This window comes from Microcaecilia unicolor, chromosome 10 (assembly GCF_901765095.1).
Source record: "Microcaecilia unicolor chromosome 10, aMicUni1.1, whole genome shotgun sequence".
Classification (NCBI taxonomy): Eukaryota; Metazoa; Chordata; class Amphibia; order Gymnophiona; family Siphonopidae; genus Microcaecilia; species Microcaecilia unicolor.
This window is the reverse complement of record NC_044040.1, coordinates 24,175,132-24,192,691: the sequence shown is the minus strand read 5'-3', so window position 1 is coordinate 24,192,691 and position 17,560 is coordinate 24,175,132. Positions and strand designations below refer to the sequence as shown.

Below are 17,560 nucleotides of genomic sequence, written 5' to 3'. Positions count from 1 at the left end.
CTCCCCAGGGGTCCTCCCCCGCCGCTCCCCCCTTCCACCCGCACCCCTCCATCTGCCACCGGGCCGGGCCCTCACAGCGCCTCTCATCTCTGTGTGAAGGCGCTGCAGCAAGCAACTGATCGCTTCCCTTCGGACTTCCCTCCTTTCTTCCCTGGCCCGCCCTCGTCTGACGTACGTAACTTACTTCTGAACAGCATCTTAAGGCCTAAATTATGGTGACCTTTCAGAATTATCCCGTGTGGAAATGGTGCACACTAAATAGGAATAGATGTGCTCTGCAGGAATAACGTGCATTCAGTAAGCATAGTGTATGCTATGAAACAATAGTGTGCATTGAGTAAGGACAGCATGAACTACGTAGGAATAATGTGCACATTAAATTAGAATAGCGTGCACTAATCAAACAGTGTATTAAGTAAGAACAATATGAGCTAGGTAGGAATCATACACTAACAACAGTACCCACTATGTATAGAATAGTGTGCACTAAGTGAGATTAGTGTGTCTTATTGATAACACAGTGAAAAAAATGTGACTTTTCAGGGTTTCTTATAATGTTCTGTTTAGAAAACGATATGAAAATAAATAGGCCACGTCACTGCTATTTCCTATGTAATTTCAAAGCACTGCGGATCCCTAGCGAAGACACAAGTCAGCTCCTGGAAATGGGAAGAGACTCGAGTGGAATAGGTGCAGAATAACAAACAGCTCTTATTTCCACAGATGCGGACGATCTTGGAGGAGGTGGGCTGCTGTATCATAGGGCAAACTGAAGAGCTGGTTCCAGCAGATAAAATCCTCTATGCCATAAGAGATGTCACAGCTACTGTGGACAGTCTACCATTAATTACCAGTATGATTGGAGCCTTCCGCCACTCCACCCCATTTCAGATTAGTATCACATCTGAGAATAGCTATATGATAGGGCTCTCCATTTAATGTATTTTTAACACAACGAATTAACATTTTAACTCACATTAGTAATTTTAATGCGTTAATCGCATTTATTCCCTGCTTTTTGCCCCGCTACCTGTGTCTCTCTCCATCTCTCCCTTTGTCTTCTTCTTTCAGCTTTCTCCTGCTTCCACCTCGCTGCCACCCCGCCTCCTCCCCTACACACATGGTTTGGTATCTCCCTCTTCTTCCTCCTCCCAGCTTGCCTTTACTGTTGAAGAACCAAGGAGTTGGGAGCCCTCCCTCTGTAGCTCCCACCTCTTCTGACAGAACTTTCTGTTTCCTGTCGGCGGGGCGCTACTCGCTACAGAGGGAGGGCTCCTGGCTTGAGACAAGCAACAGTAAAGGCATGCAGGGAGAGTCAGATGCCTATGTGCAGGGGAAGAAGAGAGGCAGAGAAAGATGTTGGGCCCCCGCAGGAGACAATTGAGAGACTGTGGGGTGGCTGGTTGGGGGAAGGAGAGTGCAAGATGCCAGAGTGTAGGCAAAGGGGAGGGGAGATACAGCCAGGCCAGGCAAAGATGCCAGGATCTGAAAAACAAATAAGGAGATTGTGCCCATGCAGGGGAGGGGACAGAAGGGGAAGAGAAGGGAGTAGGGAAGAGATGGTGCCTTTGGAGGGGAGGGGAGTAGAAGGGAAGAAAGAAGAGAGAAAATTGTGCCCATAGAGTGAGAGACGAGGAGAAGAAAGGAGAGGAGATGATTCCCATGGAGGGGAGAGAAGAGGAAATTGTTCCCATGGAGGGGAAGGGAAGAAAGAAGAGAGGAGATGGTGCCCATGGAGGGGAGGTGAAGGAAAGAGAATAGATGAAAATTAGACAGGAGGAAGAAAAATGGAAGAAAGTTTGACTTGAAGGTTGAATATAGGGCAGGAAGTGAAGAAGAGAGAAAAGAAATAATGAATGGATAGGATGCCCTAGAAACAGAGTTCAGAGCACAGACTAAGGAAAGCAGAACCAGAAGCAGGGAACAAGTGATTAGAAAAATAAAATCGCCAGACAGTAAAGGTAAGAAAAATGATTTCATTTTCAGTTTAGTAATTGAAATATGTCAGTTTTAAGAATTTACTTCTGCTGTGTATAAATGTGAGGGGAACCCTAATGTGATTAAAACTTTTAATCATGATAAATCGTGCAATTAAAACTTTTAATCGATTAACATGAGCAAGTGTGGAAGCATGGCTAAAATTTTACCAGGCAATATTTTCAAGAATGTCTACTAATGCAAGAATATGTACTAGTATATAGGTATATGCACTGATGGACAAGCATTCAGAAATGTATATATTGATAGACCTTTCCTGGGGAAATCTGGAGCCTAAGGGGTTCAATAGTGCAAGGTCTCGCAAACTGCAGTTGGAAAGTGAAAACCAGCCCCATGGAGGGACAAAGTGTTGCTTATAATGGCTAACAGATCACTTGCAGTGTACTTAGTGGGAGTGGGTCTGTAGAGTGCAGTTCTGGGATGTAGGTCTGTCTGGATCTCCCTGGCATCTCTGCTCAGGTGCATTGCAGCCCTTCTTCAGGGACTCAGGGATTTCAAGTTACCCAATTCCAGGCTGGAGATCTTGGGACCGTTCTGGAGTTCTATCCAATCCTGGTGCATTATGGGACTTAACAGCACTGGTTTCAATGGGCAGGATCAGGTGCAACCAATCCCACACTGCTTTGAGATGTAAGCTCAAAACCAGGACTGACCAGAAAGTAACGTGGCATCTCTTACACTCGCTGGTTATATTCCAATTTTCCTGCAGCTAGAGTGATATAGGCTCGTGATTTTGCCCTGGTCAGGAGTCTACAGCCACTTAAGAGTAAATCACTATTTTCCAAGTAAAATGATTTAATTGAAAATTCCCTTTTCTGCCTCTTGCACAAATAAACAAAATATGAAAGTGCTAAACCCCTACGAGATAAGCTACACTGGCTCCCAATCAAAGAATGCATCACGTTCAAGATATGCTCCCTAGTTCACAAAATAATTCATGGGGATGCACCAGCCTACATGTCAGACCTACCACCCAGGAATGCTAAAAAATCATCCTGCACATTCCTCAACCTTCACTTCCCCAACTGCAAAGGTCTAAAATACAAACTAACGCATGCGTCAACCTTCTCCTACCTGAGCACACAATTCTGGAACGCTCTGCCGCGTAACTTAAAAACGATCTATGAACTTACTAACTTCCGCAAACTACTGAAGACCCATCTCTTTAACAAGGCATACCACAAAGACCAACAAATGTGAACCTTTCCACATATATCCAGAATAGACTTATTATATCTGCTTGTTAGACTACTATCATGTCTTATCATAATCATGTCACCCAAGATTCGTCTGTAATTCTAAATATCTATCTTGTCATGTATTTCCACTATTCATGATGTATTGTAAGCCACATTGAGCTTGCAAAGAGGTGGGATAATGTGGGATACAAATGCAATAAATAAATAAATAAATAAATAACAGGTGCTAATCTCTGAAGGGAAGTAGCACAGATACTTTCCTTTTGAAAGCTGATGCCAGTGTACATTGCAAACATAAGTTAATTTTTTTAATAATTTGGAGATGGCTTCCCTCCTTTGCAAATGATGCTCAAAGCATCACTGCTCGAATTTAGGTACAATGAGCCCCAAAGTGGAGGAGTGGCTTAATGGTTAGTACAGCAGCCTGAGAACCAGGGGAAGCGGGTTCAATTCCCACTGCAGCTCCTTGTGAGTCTGGGCAAGTCATTCAACCCTCCTTTACCTGAGGTACAAAATAAGAACATGTATATAATACATGAACCACTTTGATTGTAACCACAGAAAGGCAGTGTATCAAATCCCTTTCCCCAACAGCTTACAATCAGCATGGGTACCTGAGGCAACGGGAGTCATAAGATGTGGCGCTGGATCACAAGGAGTGGGGGTGGGAGAAGTGGAGTTTAAACCCATTGCTCTTACCCAGGGGTTCTCAACCCAACCCTCTGGACACACCTAGTCCATCAGGTTTCCAGGATATCCATGATGAATATGCATGAGAAAAATTTGCATGCCGTATCTCAATTGTTTGCACATTTTTCTTATGCGTATTCATAGCAGATATCCTGAAAACCTGAAAGACTAGGTATGTTCAGAGGGTTGAGAGCCACTGCGTTAGTACGTTACCATACATTTCTGCTCGCTTTCCTGTTATTCATTAACTAATGTATTCAAGGGCAAAGTTTCCAAGCTGCTTGTACCTATAAATTCAAGAACACTTCATACAAATAAAGCCATTACATCCTGTGCCAAACATGGTGACTTTCAGATTATCTTGATATCCAGGTTCAATTATTTGTAAAAAGGCAGCAGAATCTCTCAACGCGCTGGTGCTGGATGTCAAGTATGGGAGTGCAGCCATATACAAGACTTTGGAAAGTGCCAGAGTGCTGGCTCAGAGCATGGTGAGTGTCAGCCAACCCTGCTGTCCCTTTAACAATGTTCAGGAAGGGAAGGCTAGGGCTGAGAAGTATTTATTAACTTATCATTCTGACCCATGGAGATTGAGGAGAGAGAATTGGGATGGATTTAATTGTCTCATAGTAGAGGAGTGTGGTAGCCGTGTTAGTCCACTCTTAAGGTTATCAATAGAAATCAAACAAAATAAAACATGGAAAAGAAAATAAGATGATACCTTTTTTATTGGACATAACTTAATACATTTCTTGATTAGCTTTCGAAGGTTGCCCTTCTTCCTCAGATCGGAAATAAGCAAATGTGCTAGCTGACAGTGTATATAAGTGAAAACATTCAAGCATTACTATGACAGTCTGACAGGGTGGGAGGATGGGGGTGGGTAGGAGGTATGCATGGGGACATCAAAGCATATCATTGATATTCTAACAGGATAGGTGTGGATAGGTGAGGGGAGGGTGATCAACAGAGAAATACAGCTTTATGGTTTATAATGGGCTAGGAACCCCAGATCCTTGTTAAGTCCTTTCTGTTGGGTGTTAAAATATTCAATCATTCTGACTTCAAAGGTCTTATGTTCTTGTATGGTTTTAAAGTTACCTTTCAGGATTCTCACTGTGAAGTCACTGGTACAGTGTCCTGGTCCTGTAAAATGCTGACCAACAGGCGTGGGAGCCCTACTGACACCAGTATTGTTCATGTGATGTCTATGTAAATTGAATCTTGTCTTAAGCATCTGGCCTGTTTCTCCAATATAGCATCCTTCGTTACATTTTTTTTACACTGAATGATATATACCACATTGGAAGATGAGCAAGTGAAAGATCCCTTTATGTTGAATATCTTTCCTTTGTGGATGACTGTGGGGTCCTGTGAAATATTTTGGCATAGTTTGCAACTGGATAAATTACAGGGAAGTAATTGGTCTCATAGCTAATAAAGATCAAGGTAATTGTTGGTAATAGACTTGTTTGGGCTAGGAGTAAAGGATATGAGAAACAGAAAAGTCTTAAGAGTTAGAACTTTGCAGAAAGTACTGGTTGAGCCTTCAATCGGTCGTAGAGAGATTCAACCAGTGCCTTGCTATTATTTAAATAAAAAATTAGTTTGTAATAATAAGACAACTATTTTACAAGAGGTGATTGAAGATTCAGATGTAGGACTGGTATTAATAATAGAGACATGAGTAATGGATTAGAATAGTTCAGCTGTATTTGTCCATCTGGTTACAAAGTTGCACACTGCCCCAGATCCAAGAAGGGGAGTGGTTTGGGTTTGATTTATAAGTCCTTTTTAGGGTTGATGTTAATAGATCCTATAGCCACTCCATCTCTGGAAGTTATGGTTTGTCAAATCAAAGATGACTCCCTTGATGGTTCAATGGGGATTATTTTAACATGTAGACCTCCAGGTAATTGAACCTAGGTCCAAAAGCAAGTTATGGATTTTAATTTCATATTATTCTGCATTTTTCCCTCATGCTTTATTGCTGGGGGAACCTAAATTTATTACTTAGAAGATAGGTCTGATAGTACAGTATAAAATTTATAGGGTTACTGAATTTATTACAATATCATTTTGATGTCAGGAGCAGGGCAAGCACTTATATGCATAACTGCAGCATTTATGTGCACATTTACACCCACCCTAGAGTTAGCATGGGTGCTTGTGCTTAGTTACTCCCGTAGGGCTTACACTAGTCCTATATAATAATTTGCACCTCCAACGTTCCATGTCTGGCTGCTTGGGTTTGTAACATCTCCTGACGTCAGCCAGCCTCCAGCATTCCATTTCCATTCCCCCTAACTGTCCCGCCTTCCTCTGATGTCATTTCCTTTCGGGCAGGCGGGATGCTGAGAGAGGGCATGAAGCAAAGGATGGAGTCGAGCCTGGCTGTTGGCTGCTGCCTTTACGCCCGCCCGTTCGCCGCTGCGGGCAAGAAGATTAAGTTGTCATCGTCACACCCCCCCCCCCCCCCAGTCTACGCCCACTACGCCCATGGGCCCGTTTCATTATTCAGGAAACGGGCATGGTTTCACTAGTATTCTATAAGGGTAATTATGCACAATTGCCGTTATAGAATTTGCACTAAGCACACACACCTTAGGTGGCCTGTACAGAATTACCCCTTGATATACTCTGATACCTATTGGAGAGGAGGTGGGGACTGGATAGGCAAGAGTTGCACAAAACGCTGCCTGAGGTAGACCAAATTGGTTAATAAGACCTTCATTCCTGACTTTTTACCTTACTGTCATTTACCCTCCATTTCTCTACAATCTCTCTTCTTTTCCCCACCTTTTGCTTTTCTCATCTCCTTCTCCTCCGGCAGGTCACTGTGGGAAATCAGCTGGGAATTAACACCACGGCTCTGCTTACCACAATGGACTATCCGCTTGGGAAGCGGGTTGGCAACTCCCTGGAGGTGATAGAATCCCTGGAATGTCTGAAGGGCCGAGGACCTGATGACCTGAGAGAACTGGTGATCAGGATAGGTGCGGGGAACTAAATGTTATTCTCAGTGGGATTAATGTGAGATCTGGCTCATGGTTTGATATTGCACCAGTGAGAGGATTTTTGGCTATTCTAATATTGAAGAAATCAGAGTTGATAGCATGTAAAAGTGATATCTCAGTGAATATCTCTCTGTCTTCCAATTAAGTAACCACTATAAATAATTATGAAAAAACATATATTAATATTTTGTTATATGTATATCACAATCCTTCCCATACACAAAATTTTTGTTTTAGCATATCCTGCTGCCTCTTTTAACACCTATCATACATGCCGCTCATTCATACCTCACAACTTCACAATTAGTTTCAGTTATATTTCCACAGAAGTTCAAGACCATTAATATAACATCAAGTGACAGTTTTTTTTCTAGTTTGTTCTTTCGATGTAACCCGGTGGTTCACTATGGCACACATAAACCTGTGTTGGTTTACTCTGCTTGAATGTTGGGGTGAAAGACGGCAACTTCTCCCCTTGGATACAATTAGGAACCCCCGTTAGGATCTGGACTGAGCTAAGTACCCAAATACCCAAGTTGTTAACATTTTGTTTTTTTCTTGGGGGGTTTAAGAGATCTAGAAGATGGATGTTGTTTTCCTGGGGGGCTTTTAGTTCAGAAGGGTGGTGAACAATGGATACAATTGTCTTAGGACATGTTTGTTTAGTTTGGTGATTGGCGTACTCCACATTAGGCGTTAGTAAGGAACAGGAGGAGGTTTTTTAAGTCGCTCGTTTTTCTCTTAGAGTGAGTTGTTTTGTTTTTTTTTTTGAGCGATTGGTTTTCCTCCTCTTCTGTCCCTTACGGAACCTATGATAGTAAACGGACCCCTATGTTGGTAGTGTTAGTTCTTTATTGAAATTTTCGCTACTGGGGGATTTGAGGTTCCATTTGTTTAATTATTTGTCATTATAAGGTGGAAAGCGCCCGCAAACTAATTGTGCAAACAATCTGGCATTTAGTGATACACATAAACCTGTGCCTAAATTCTTCAATGCACATTCGCAAACAATAGTCTTTCAGTTCCACCACAGGTGATGTTGATTGATAAATTTCAAAAAACTTGATATCTTGTTCCTTTACTTTACTTTGCTGTATTCAACAATGTTCATTCCTCTTTTGTTCAATAATGAAGTACTCTTGCCAATTACAGACATCACACGTAACAGTCTCGTACTGTGTAATTATCCACGTGAGCTATCACATTTATAGGCTCACAATACTTGCGTAGCCTTTTGTTAGCTGGTTTCTCAACTTTCACTGCCGTCAAACCCTACACAATCGATGCGTTTCACCTCGAAGGCATCTTCAGGGGTTTAACTTCACATTCACCAGCAGTTCCACACAGGTTTAATCCTCCTCAGGAGTCTGCACAAAATGGTGAATGTGAAGTTAAACCCCTGAAGATGCCTGCACTTCTACCCCATGATCAGAGATAATTGTGTGCTTAAATTTGCATGCAATTATCTCTGATCATTGGTGCGGTAAAGCCCCGCGCTGTTCCAGCGCTATTTTAGAGCGCTGTTTGCAACAGCGCGGGGCTTTTGATCACCTGCCTGTTAGTGTTTAATCTTTACTCCTACCCGTTTCCCAAAAATAAGACATCCCCTGAAAATAAGACCTAGTAGAGGTTTTGCTGAATTGCTAAATATAAGGCCTCCCTCTGAAAGTAAGACCCTAGCAAAGTTTTTGTTTGGCCCCGATGGGACATGGACACAGAAACCTTAATTTTTTTCGCTGCAACCCAAAGATGAAATAACATTAAAGAAATGCAAGAAACAAGACTGAGGTGGAAAATCTATCGTCTAGCGGGACTCCTACCATCCTCCTTCACGCTTTTGTGAAGATCAACTACCGGTAAGTGCAGCCCAGAAAGAAAAGAAACATCCCCCTTGCAGAAATAATAAAAGAAGAAAATGAGTAACGAGCCCTTTTCGGCGCGCTGCTCCATCGCCCAAGGGCTAAGTCAGACTAGAAGGCTGGAAAGTGTTGCGAATGTACAGGAGGAGCGCATAAAGTGCCACCAACGGGGAAACGGAGCTACCGTAGAATTTTTTCTTTTAACGTTTGTAATACGGTAGGGATGATCCTGCGCCCTAAGACCCTCTCACAACCTCCCGAGACCCCCAGCCAGAGCATCCCGGCCCCACATTCCATTACCTGCCCTAGAGCATACCCCCTCCTCCATTCCCAGCCCGGCCCGGGCGGCTCTGCTCCGCTCGAGTCCTGCGGTCACCTGTGGGCAGATAGGCGAGCCACAGCCCTACTCCTGCAGGATACCGCCCCCCACTTCAATACTGTTCCCGACCGCCTGCCTTTTCCCTGCACAGGCCTCCTCCACCTCCTCACTAGATTGTATCCTTTGTCTATCTACTGTCATTTCCTGATTATTTTTTAAATCTATGCTTTGATTGGTCAGCCAGGGTGCGATCTCTTCTTCCAATCAAGGGCTGCCCTCAGTGAACAGGCTCTGGTTCTATTAGTCCCTTTGCCTTGCCCTTTGGCCTTATGGGTGCCTTTTCTTCCCATCCCTGACCTTGCAGGACCAGACATCCATTTGCCTTGAGAGCCTGCACTTTTTCTCTTTATCTCTCCTCTGCTTCAAGTGAACTTGCTTTTCCCTGTTGCACAAACTCAACAACCTACTTCTGAAAATGCTTCAATTCATCTACCCAACATCTCCACCTCTGCATTAAAAAAAAAACCTCTCTATTCAGAACTCAACTTTCTGCACTCAACGGCAGTATTCAGCACTTCAAAGGCTCTTGCTTTAGGGTCACCATCTTCTGATTTTGTTTTATTATGAATTGTAAGTAAATTAGATACATTTATTTTCAATAAAGTAAAATTTCAGGAAAGAATAGGGTCTTCTGGTGGACATTGGTGTGCAGGATTTATACTCTCTGGTGAATTAGAATGTGCATGCTTATGAAACTAGGGTCACCCCTGTCTTTTCCATCATTTCCTCCCCTGCCCCCAACAAAGCAGGTAAGTATATCTATACTTAGGAGTGACAGGAAGCATTTGCTTTGCAGGAGGTTACTTGCTGTGGATGTGTCAGAAGGCAAAAACACCAGAAAGTGGCTGTGAAATGATTGGTGAAACCCTGGACAATGGGTCTGCACTGAGGAAATTTCAGGCAATGCTGGAAGCTCAAGGGGTAAAGCAAGCCACTGCTCAAGCCCTTTGTGCAGAAAAGGTGGATTATTTCCAGATCTTCAGGTGTGCTCAGTGCCAAGAGGTGTTACACTCTGAGAATGGAGGTAAGGAAACAGAATCAAACGAAACTGAATTAGCAAGTTCTTATGGGCCAACAAATGAATCTTGTTGCGAGATTGTGTCTGTTTTGCTTGTTACCTAATGAGCTACAGCTTAAAAGTCTGTGTAATCTTTATGGGAACATTGCTTGTGTATGTCTGCTCTTTAGAATTTTCTTAAGAAAGTTTGAAAAAGGAAACAAAAAATGTTCTTACATGCAAAATTTTTACTCCGGAGATGGTGGTTGATTAGGTAGATAGAATGCCTGAGATTTTTTTTTTTTTTGTTACATTTGTACTCCGCGCTTTCCCACTCATGACAGGCTCAATGCGGCAGGCGATGGAGGGTTAAGTGACTTGCCCAGAGTCACAAGGAGCTGCCTGTGCCTGAACTGGGAATCGAACTCAGTTCCCCAGGACCAAAGTCCACCACCCTAACCACTAGGCCACTCCTCCACTGTTGCTACTATTTGAGATTCTACATGGAATGTTGCTATTCCACTAGCAACATTCCATGTAGAAGTTGGCCCTTGCAGATCACCAATGTGGCCGCGCAGGCTTCTGCTTCTGTGAGTCTGACGTCCTGCAGACTCACAGAAACAGAAGCCTGCGCAGCCTTCTACATGGAATGTTGCTAGTGGAATAGCAACATTCCATGTAGAATCTCCAATAGTAGCAACATTCCATGTAGAATCTCCAATAGTATCTATTTTATTTTTGTTACATTTGTACCCTGCGCTTTCCCACTCATGGCAGGCTCAATGCGGCTTACGTGGGGCAATGGAGGGTTAAGTGACTTGCCCAGAGTCACAAGGAGCTGCCTGTGCCGGGAATCAAACTCAGTTCCCCAGGACCAAAGTCCACCACCCTAACCACTAGGCCACTCCTCCACTCTAGATTATATGGAATAGATGGATTGAAAAGAACAAATAGATGATGGGACGATTTGAAGGATGTGCACTGAACTGAGGAAGGAATCCATGGCATAGTGGGTTGATTGATTGATGACAGATTAATGGGTCTTTTCCTGAATGTATGGATTGCATTTGAATGCTGAATAGGTGATGAATGTACAATTCATTAGATCTCATCTGGAGTACTGTGTCCCAGTTCTGGAGACTGTGGGACTAATTTTCAAAGCACTTCGACTTACAAAGTTCCATAAGCTACTATGGAACTTTGTAAGTCTAAGTGCTTTGAAAATACACCTCCACATGTCCAAAATAATATAGAGAGCAGTCCAATGAAGGGCTACTGAGTGGAGGAGTAGCCTAATGGTTAGAGCAGTGGGCTGAGAAGCCTGGTTCAGATCCTACTGTGGCTCCTTGTGACCTTGGGCAAGTCCCCTAACCCTCCATTGCCTTAGGTACAAATTTAGATTTTAAGTTCTCCAGACACAGGAAAATATCTACTATACCTGAATATAACTTGCCTTGACTTACAACAGAAAAAAGGCATGAGTTAAATCCAGAATCCCTTCACTATGAAAATGAGACTTAAGGACCTAAATATGTGAAGAAAGAAAGAGGAGACTATCAGATACCACAAAGGTATAAATAATGCAGTCAACCTTGTAGAGCAGGAGCTCATGAGATGAAGCTCAAAGTGGTCAGAGTAAGGAGTAATATTAAAATAAAAAAGTTTCTCCAAGCAAAAGGTAGTGGATGCATGGATTGCTCTTCCATTGGAGCTAGTAGAAGCTAAAAGAGTAACAGAATTCAAGAAAGCAGTGTCCAAACAATGAAGGAAAAGATAGAGATCAACTGTGGTCTATCCCCATATGAGGGCATCTCACTTCCCCTCAATGACACTCCCTCACAGTGGCTTAACCCACCTTAAACCTCACATTCTTGCCCAAGAGGGAAGTGACATAGGAGGGGTGTTGCCAGAAGGGCAAGGTCCAGGAAGTATAAAAGCTCAGGGTACAACTAGGTTGAGGAGGCCTGGAGGGAAGCATCAGGGCCCCACTGAATATGCTTCCACCACATATGTGTGAACTGCAACAGCAACCACAACCGTCTCTTTGACTCGGCCGGCATACGTTATTTGCTAAAGATTGTACTGCACTCTGGGGGGCCAAGGCCAGAGACATGGAGTGTGTTCTGCCTTGCTGAGAGACAATAGTGCACACTGTGGCCCTGCAGGGGCAGGCTATGAGAGGAGGTTCCTACATCTAAGGAATAGTTTTATATTTATGTTCTCCCATACCTGTGAACTGAACAGGACCCCTTACCTGGCATCGTTAATAAAATATCATTTTTGTGTTCACCTTTAACACATAGAGGCAGATGCAGCAACCAAACGTAAAAAAATCTAAATCGTTAAAGTCCCTAACGATTTTAAAATAACGAAGAATGCACCAAAAAAAAAGTCACACATGCTGAGATCGGTATTGAAACGTACAATGTATCAAAGAATCACAATACACATCGTTAATCGGCCCCCAAATCATGTGCAGAGCAGCCAAGCGTTATGTTAGTTGCTCTGTGCATGCCACAAACAGTCAAAACACAAGCACATGGCTCCCAAATCAAAACAAAAATAAAAACAAAGGGTCGGGAGGGGGCAAAGGCTCTCGTCAGGAGCGTCCTGTATGGCCGTCCTTGCCCCCCCCCCACCCGTGGTCGCCGTTCCCCCCTGCCCCACTTCCCCCTGCATTCTAAATTAAAAAGCAAGAAGAAAAGCAAACGTACCTTTAGCAGCCCCGGCCCCCCTCCCTTCCTCACTACTCTGTCTCCCCTCAGCTCCGCCTCCCGACATCCTCCGCCCTGTGCCCCGCCCCCTCTTGGGGGTCGTCGCCGCCATTCCCCTCCTCCATCGGGCCCCCCTCCCTCTTACCGGGACCGTGCAGCGCCTTCGGACAGAGGAGAGAGGCGCTGCACGGGCAAGAAGAAAGCTGATGCCTGCCTTCGCCCAGCTCCTGTGGCGCGTCTCTCTCCTCCTGGGCCCGCCCCTGTCTGACGTCGGTAACCTCTCGTTAGATTTCCTGCCTTTTTCCTGCGTAAAGGCAATCGGAAAAGGTTAGTGCATCTCGTTTCAATGGGGTTTTCACACTAATTGCTCATCTCCATTCCGTTTTCGTTAGCTGCTGGCTTCCTCGGTAAAAGCCCTTTGATGCATGCAACGGATCAAATTTTCCTCGTTGGAGGGTCATTAAAGGCTCATTAAGCTTTAGTGCATCTGCCTCATAGTGTGGCTCCATTTATCAGGGCTCCAGGTCCACCTTCATTCAAGTTGCTACACCCCAGAAAAGGAAAAAAACTGAGTAGACTGCTTAAGAGTTCATTTGTTGTCAGTTTCTATGCTCCTATAAAGGGGATGAGGGAGGTTAACAAGATGATAGATAAAGCTGATGGAACAATGGGAGCCTAGGTAATCAAATCATAATTATAGAGACAATGTAAGTTCTGGAATTTTAGAACAGTGATGACTGCTAAATTTAACAGCTGTTCGCTGTGGTCTTATCTTTTCTAGACCGGGGAGAAAACTACGTTTCTCTTATCATACCCACTGACTGACGGTGGTGGTTATTCTAGAAACATCCACACTTCTAGATAGCAGCTATTTCAAAACAGATGTGTGGAAGCTTTCTAGGTCTACATGGCAAGGGGGGTGGGGAGGGCAGGAGGAAGGAATGATATTGGCTGGACAACAATATTTCTAATAAGGATTTCATGTTTGTAAGTGGGAAAACCAGATGACAGACTTTAGACCTGCTCTGAGGCACAAATACCTACATCAGGGGCAGTGATTCCAGCACATCCCCTGCCCCTTAAGCACACCTTGCCATCATTATTTTATTTATTTAATGGGATTTAACTGTCTTCAGTTTAACATAAAATCAGCCTTTGGCCAGAAGTACTTCAACCCCCCCCCCCCCGACACATTTCCTAGGCTTATTGGGGGGGGGGGTCCCTAGTGGGGCAAGAGTGACGGGGCAACAGTGATGCCTACGTGCTCCTGCCTTGTGGCTGCCAGGATCCAAAATGGCCACTGAAACTTCTAGCAGCAATACCATTAGATTACCACTAGAGGTTGAGCTTCTACACATGGGCAAAATGGATGTTAATTTTGGGTATGCAGTCAGGGATGGGGTTTTGGAGATATTTGAAATTATGATGGGGGCTGCCTTTGCTGAAGGAGCAGCAATTTTAGAAAGGTACTGTCATGTCTAGGAGAGGGTGGGGAGGTACTTGTTTCCCCCCCCCCCCCCCCCCCCCCCCCCCCCCCCCCCCCCCCCTCGTCTATAATCACTGTTCCCTCTGGTCGTGGAAGGACTGGTACATGCAGCCCAGCTCCTATTTTACAAGAGGATATACATTTGGCAGAGCCACTTGTAAAATAGTATGGGAATTCCACATGTCCTGACTTGGACCCAACGAGGTTTGCTTGACTGGAGATGGCAGGAGAGTGCTTGGCCCATTATCTGGCCTGAAGCCAGTATGCGGAGGCTGGAGCTTGCCGCCAAACAAAGTAATGTATTATTTTGAGTGTATCAAGATTGCAGCTGTGTAGGGGGGGGGCAATTAAACCTCCTTGGGTGTAGACGGCTTCAGCCTTATCACATGACACCGTCTCCTGTCAGTCAAACCTCTTTGCCTGGACCAAGTTTGTTAAGGAAAACTGATCTTTTATTTTACGTTATGATCTCTGTTTAGGCACTGTGGAGACGATCCAGGCCATGACCTTGGCTGACGTGCTAAATGAGTTAGGAGCAGGACGAAGCAAGGCAGGACAGTCAATCAACCTAAGTGTGGGAGCTGAGCTTCTGGTAGATGTAGGACAGCGCATTACCAAAGGTAAATCTCTAGTGATATACGAGGTTGGTTTTAGAGATTAGTGTTGGGGCAGATCAGGGGGCATTGTAGGCCTGGGTAACAGTGAGGGACTAACAGTTACATTCTCTTTTATTTGCTGTGAAGGCACCCCATGGATCAGAATTCACTATGAAAAGCCGGAGCTCCAGGACAGTCACAGACATGCCCTGCAAGCAGCGCTAGTGCTTTCGGACTGCCCGCCCTTCACTCCAGGCTCCAGAATCACTGAAATTCTCACACCACAAGCCATGAAGTAGAAAGATACCAAAGCAGGACAAAAGCCTCTCACCTAGGGTCGGTCTTAGGCAGGGGCAACAGGGGCGGTCGCACAGGGCCTCGCACTTCCAGGGGCCTGCGGCAGCCTTAGCATCGCCCTTTCGCTCCCTGCTTCAGCAGTCATGCTGTCTCCTGTTCTCACTCTAACCGCCTTGGTCAGCTCTCTCCTACTTCCTTTCGGCTTCCTGCACCGCTGCATTCTTCAATCCGGGCCACCGGCAGTGTCAATGAAGTAAGCATACTGCCTTTGGCGGCCTGGAAGCTTTCTCTTTGCTGCACTTTCCTGTCCTGCATAGGCAGGATGGTGCCACAGAGGAGGAGCTTCCGGGGCCACGAAGGCAGTGTGCTTACATCACTGACGCTGCCAGTGGCCCAGAATATTGAAGAAGGCAGCGGTGCTGTGAGCCGGAACTAAGGGAGCAGGTAGGAGAGAACTGAAGGTGGTTAGATTGAGATGGCCGCTGAAGCCCATGAGGTTGGTCTCCCTTTCCCTGTCCTCCGTGCACCCCCCATCCCCAAACAAAGCAAGCAAACCCAAGAGCTGCTCTATCCACGTTGTCGTTCTTTATTGTTGGTAGCATTTTTATTGGACCTCACTTATATTTTCAAAGATGCCGGCTTGTGTAGCATACGGACGTACACAGAGGAAATATTGGTTTCATTCAATTATTTCTAAATCGTAATCATTGTGTCATTTGGAGGGGCTGGTTATAGGGACTCACTCTATTGTGATGTTTTCACCTAGTAAAGGGCCACCAAAATAGACATTATGAGTATCAGGTGCTTAACAGTCAGACTTACTAAAGTATAGTTTAAAAAACAAATCATTAATTAGGTTGAGACCTGGGAGCATTTAACATCTCTTTTTTCCTGTGCCTACATCAAAAGAAAAAGATGGCATGTGGAAACTTGGCTGTTTTTGCTTTGTGTAATGCAATGGTATATTATAAAAATGCACTTGCCTTTTTTTTTTTTATTACTACTTTTTCACAGAAAGGAATTAAATAAATAGGGAAGGGCTTCCTTCATGCAGAAGTTTTGTCCAGCATTAGTCTAAATGTGCCAGCATTGTCCAGTTCAGCACACTATTAGCCGCCAAGTTCATACAATGTTAAATATGTTCAGTAGAAAATAAATCTATTGGCTCAGGGTGTTTGCTGTGTGAATATTCAGTTATTGTTTCATTATTGCTACCAAGTATTACATATTAAAGGCATTTGTTTTCATTCATTTATGCAGTCCTTATTACCTATGAATATCCCAGTCAGCAGCTGTTATCTGGACCAGGATATCCACAATGAATATGCATAAAATAGATTTGCATGCACTGCTTCTATTGCATGCAAATCCAACTTATGAATATTAATTGTGGATATTCTAAAAGCCCAATGGGAGTAGCTGTGCCCCGAGGACTGGGTTGGGAATGGCTGATCCAGACAGTGCCTGTGAATATCTTTACAGACTGCCTCATACTTCTGGATAGTGCCAGGGCAGAGCATGGGTGGTCCTGGAACTTATCCACATAGAGGTGAAATTCAGTCCACTATCCGGATAACTTAGGACGTTATCTGGACCGTGGCCAAATATTGCTGCTAACCAGATTGATTTTGGTGCTGATCACATTATCTGGATATCTGATGCCAGCTACTATCTGGATAGTGGCACTGAATATCTGGGTATTTGACCAACGCAACTGGCATTTAAGAAAGCGCTGGCCACAGCAGCTGAATATTGACTTTATAAAGGCATTTCTGGAAGGTACACCTAACGTTAGGCACCATTTGCACACCAAAGTTTATAGATTACTGCCACTTGGCAAGATTGGCACCATTAATTGGCTAAGACATGGGGGGGGGGGGGGGGACACACACTTTCTGGTGGGGGGGGGGGGGGGGGGGTGGGCACAGTGATGATTTTGACTTCAGCTGAAACCAAGCAGCAAATTTCAGTGAAAACCAACAACCCCAGTTTCTGTAGCCCTCTACTTTCTCAAAATTGAAATTTAAGTACACATAAGTAATGCCACACTGAAAAAAGACCAAGGGTCCATCGAGCCCAGCATCCTGTCCACGACAGCGGCCAATCCAGGCCAAGGGCACCTGGCGAGCTTCCCAAACGTACAAACATTCTATACATGTTATTCCTGGAATTGTGGATTTTTCCCAAGTCCATTTAGTAGCGGTTTATGGACTTGTTCTTTAGGAAACCGTCTAACCCCTTTTTAAACTCTGCTAAGCTAACTGCCTTCACCACGTTCTCCGGCAACGAATTCCAGAGTTTAATTACGCGTTGGGTGAAGAAAAGTTT

At 44.4% G+C, this 17,560-nt stretch overlaps 1 protein-coding gene across 4 annotated transcripts in view; it reads left to right on the top strand.

The window, feature by feature from the left end:
• The window catches only part of TYMP (thymidine phosphorylase), a 56,099-nt gene extending 39,835 nt beyond the window's left edge, over window positions 1-16,264 (top strand). For all 4 annotated transcript variants that reach the window (XM_030217127.1, XM_030217126.1, XM_030217124.1 and 1 more), the window contains exons 5-10: window positions 724-853; window positions 4,260-4,378; window positions 6,721-6,883; window positions 9,939-10,166; window positions 14,819-14,959; window positions 15,083-16,264. In XM_030217127.1, the coding sequence (XP_030072987.1) occupies window positions 724-853; window positions 4,260-4,378; window positions 6,721-6,883; window positions 9,939-10,166; window positions 14,819-14,959; window positions 15,083-15,234 (933 nt within the window). In that variant the 3' untranslated portion in view covers window positions 15,235-16,264. The remainder of the gene's footprint in view (window positions 1-723; window positions 854-4,259; window positions 4,379-6,720; window positions 6,884-9,938; window positions 10,167-14,818; window positions 14,960-15,082) is intronic.
• Window positions 16,265-17,560: the final 1,296 nt, after the last annotated feature.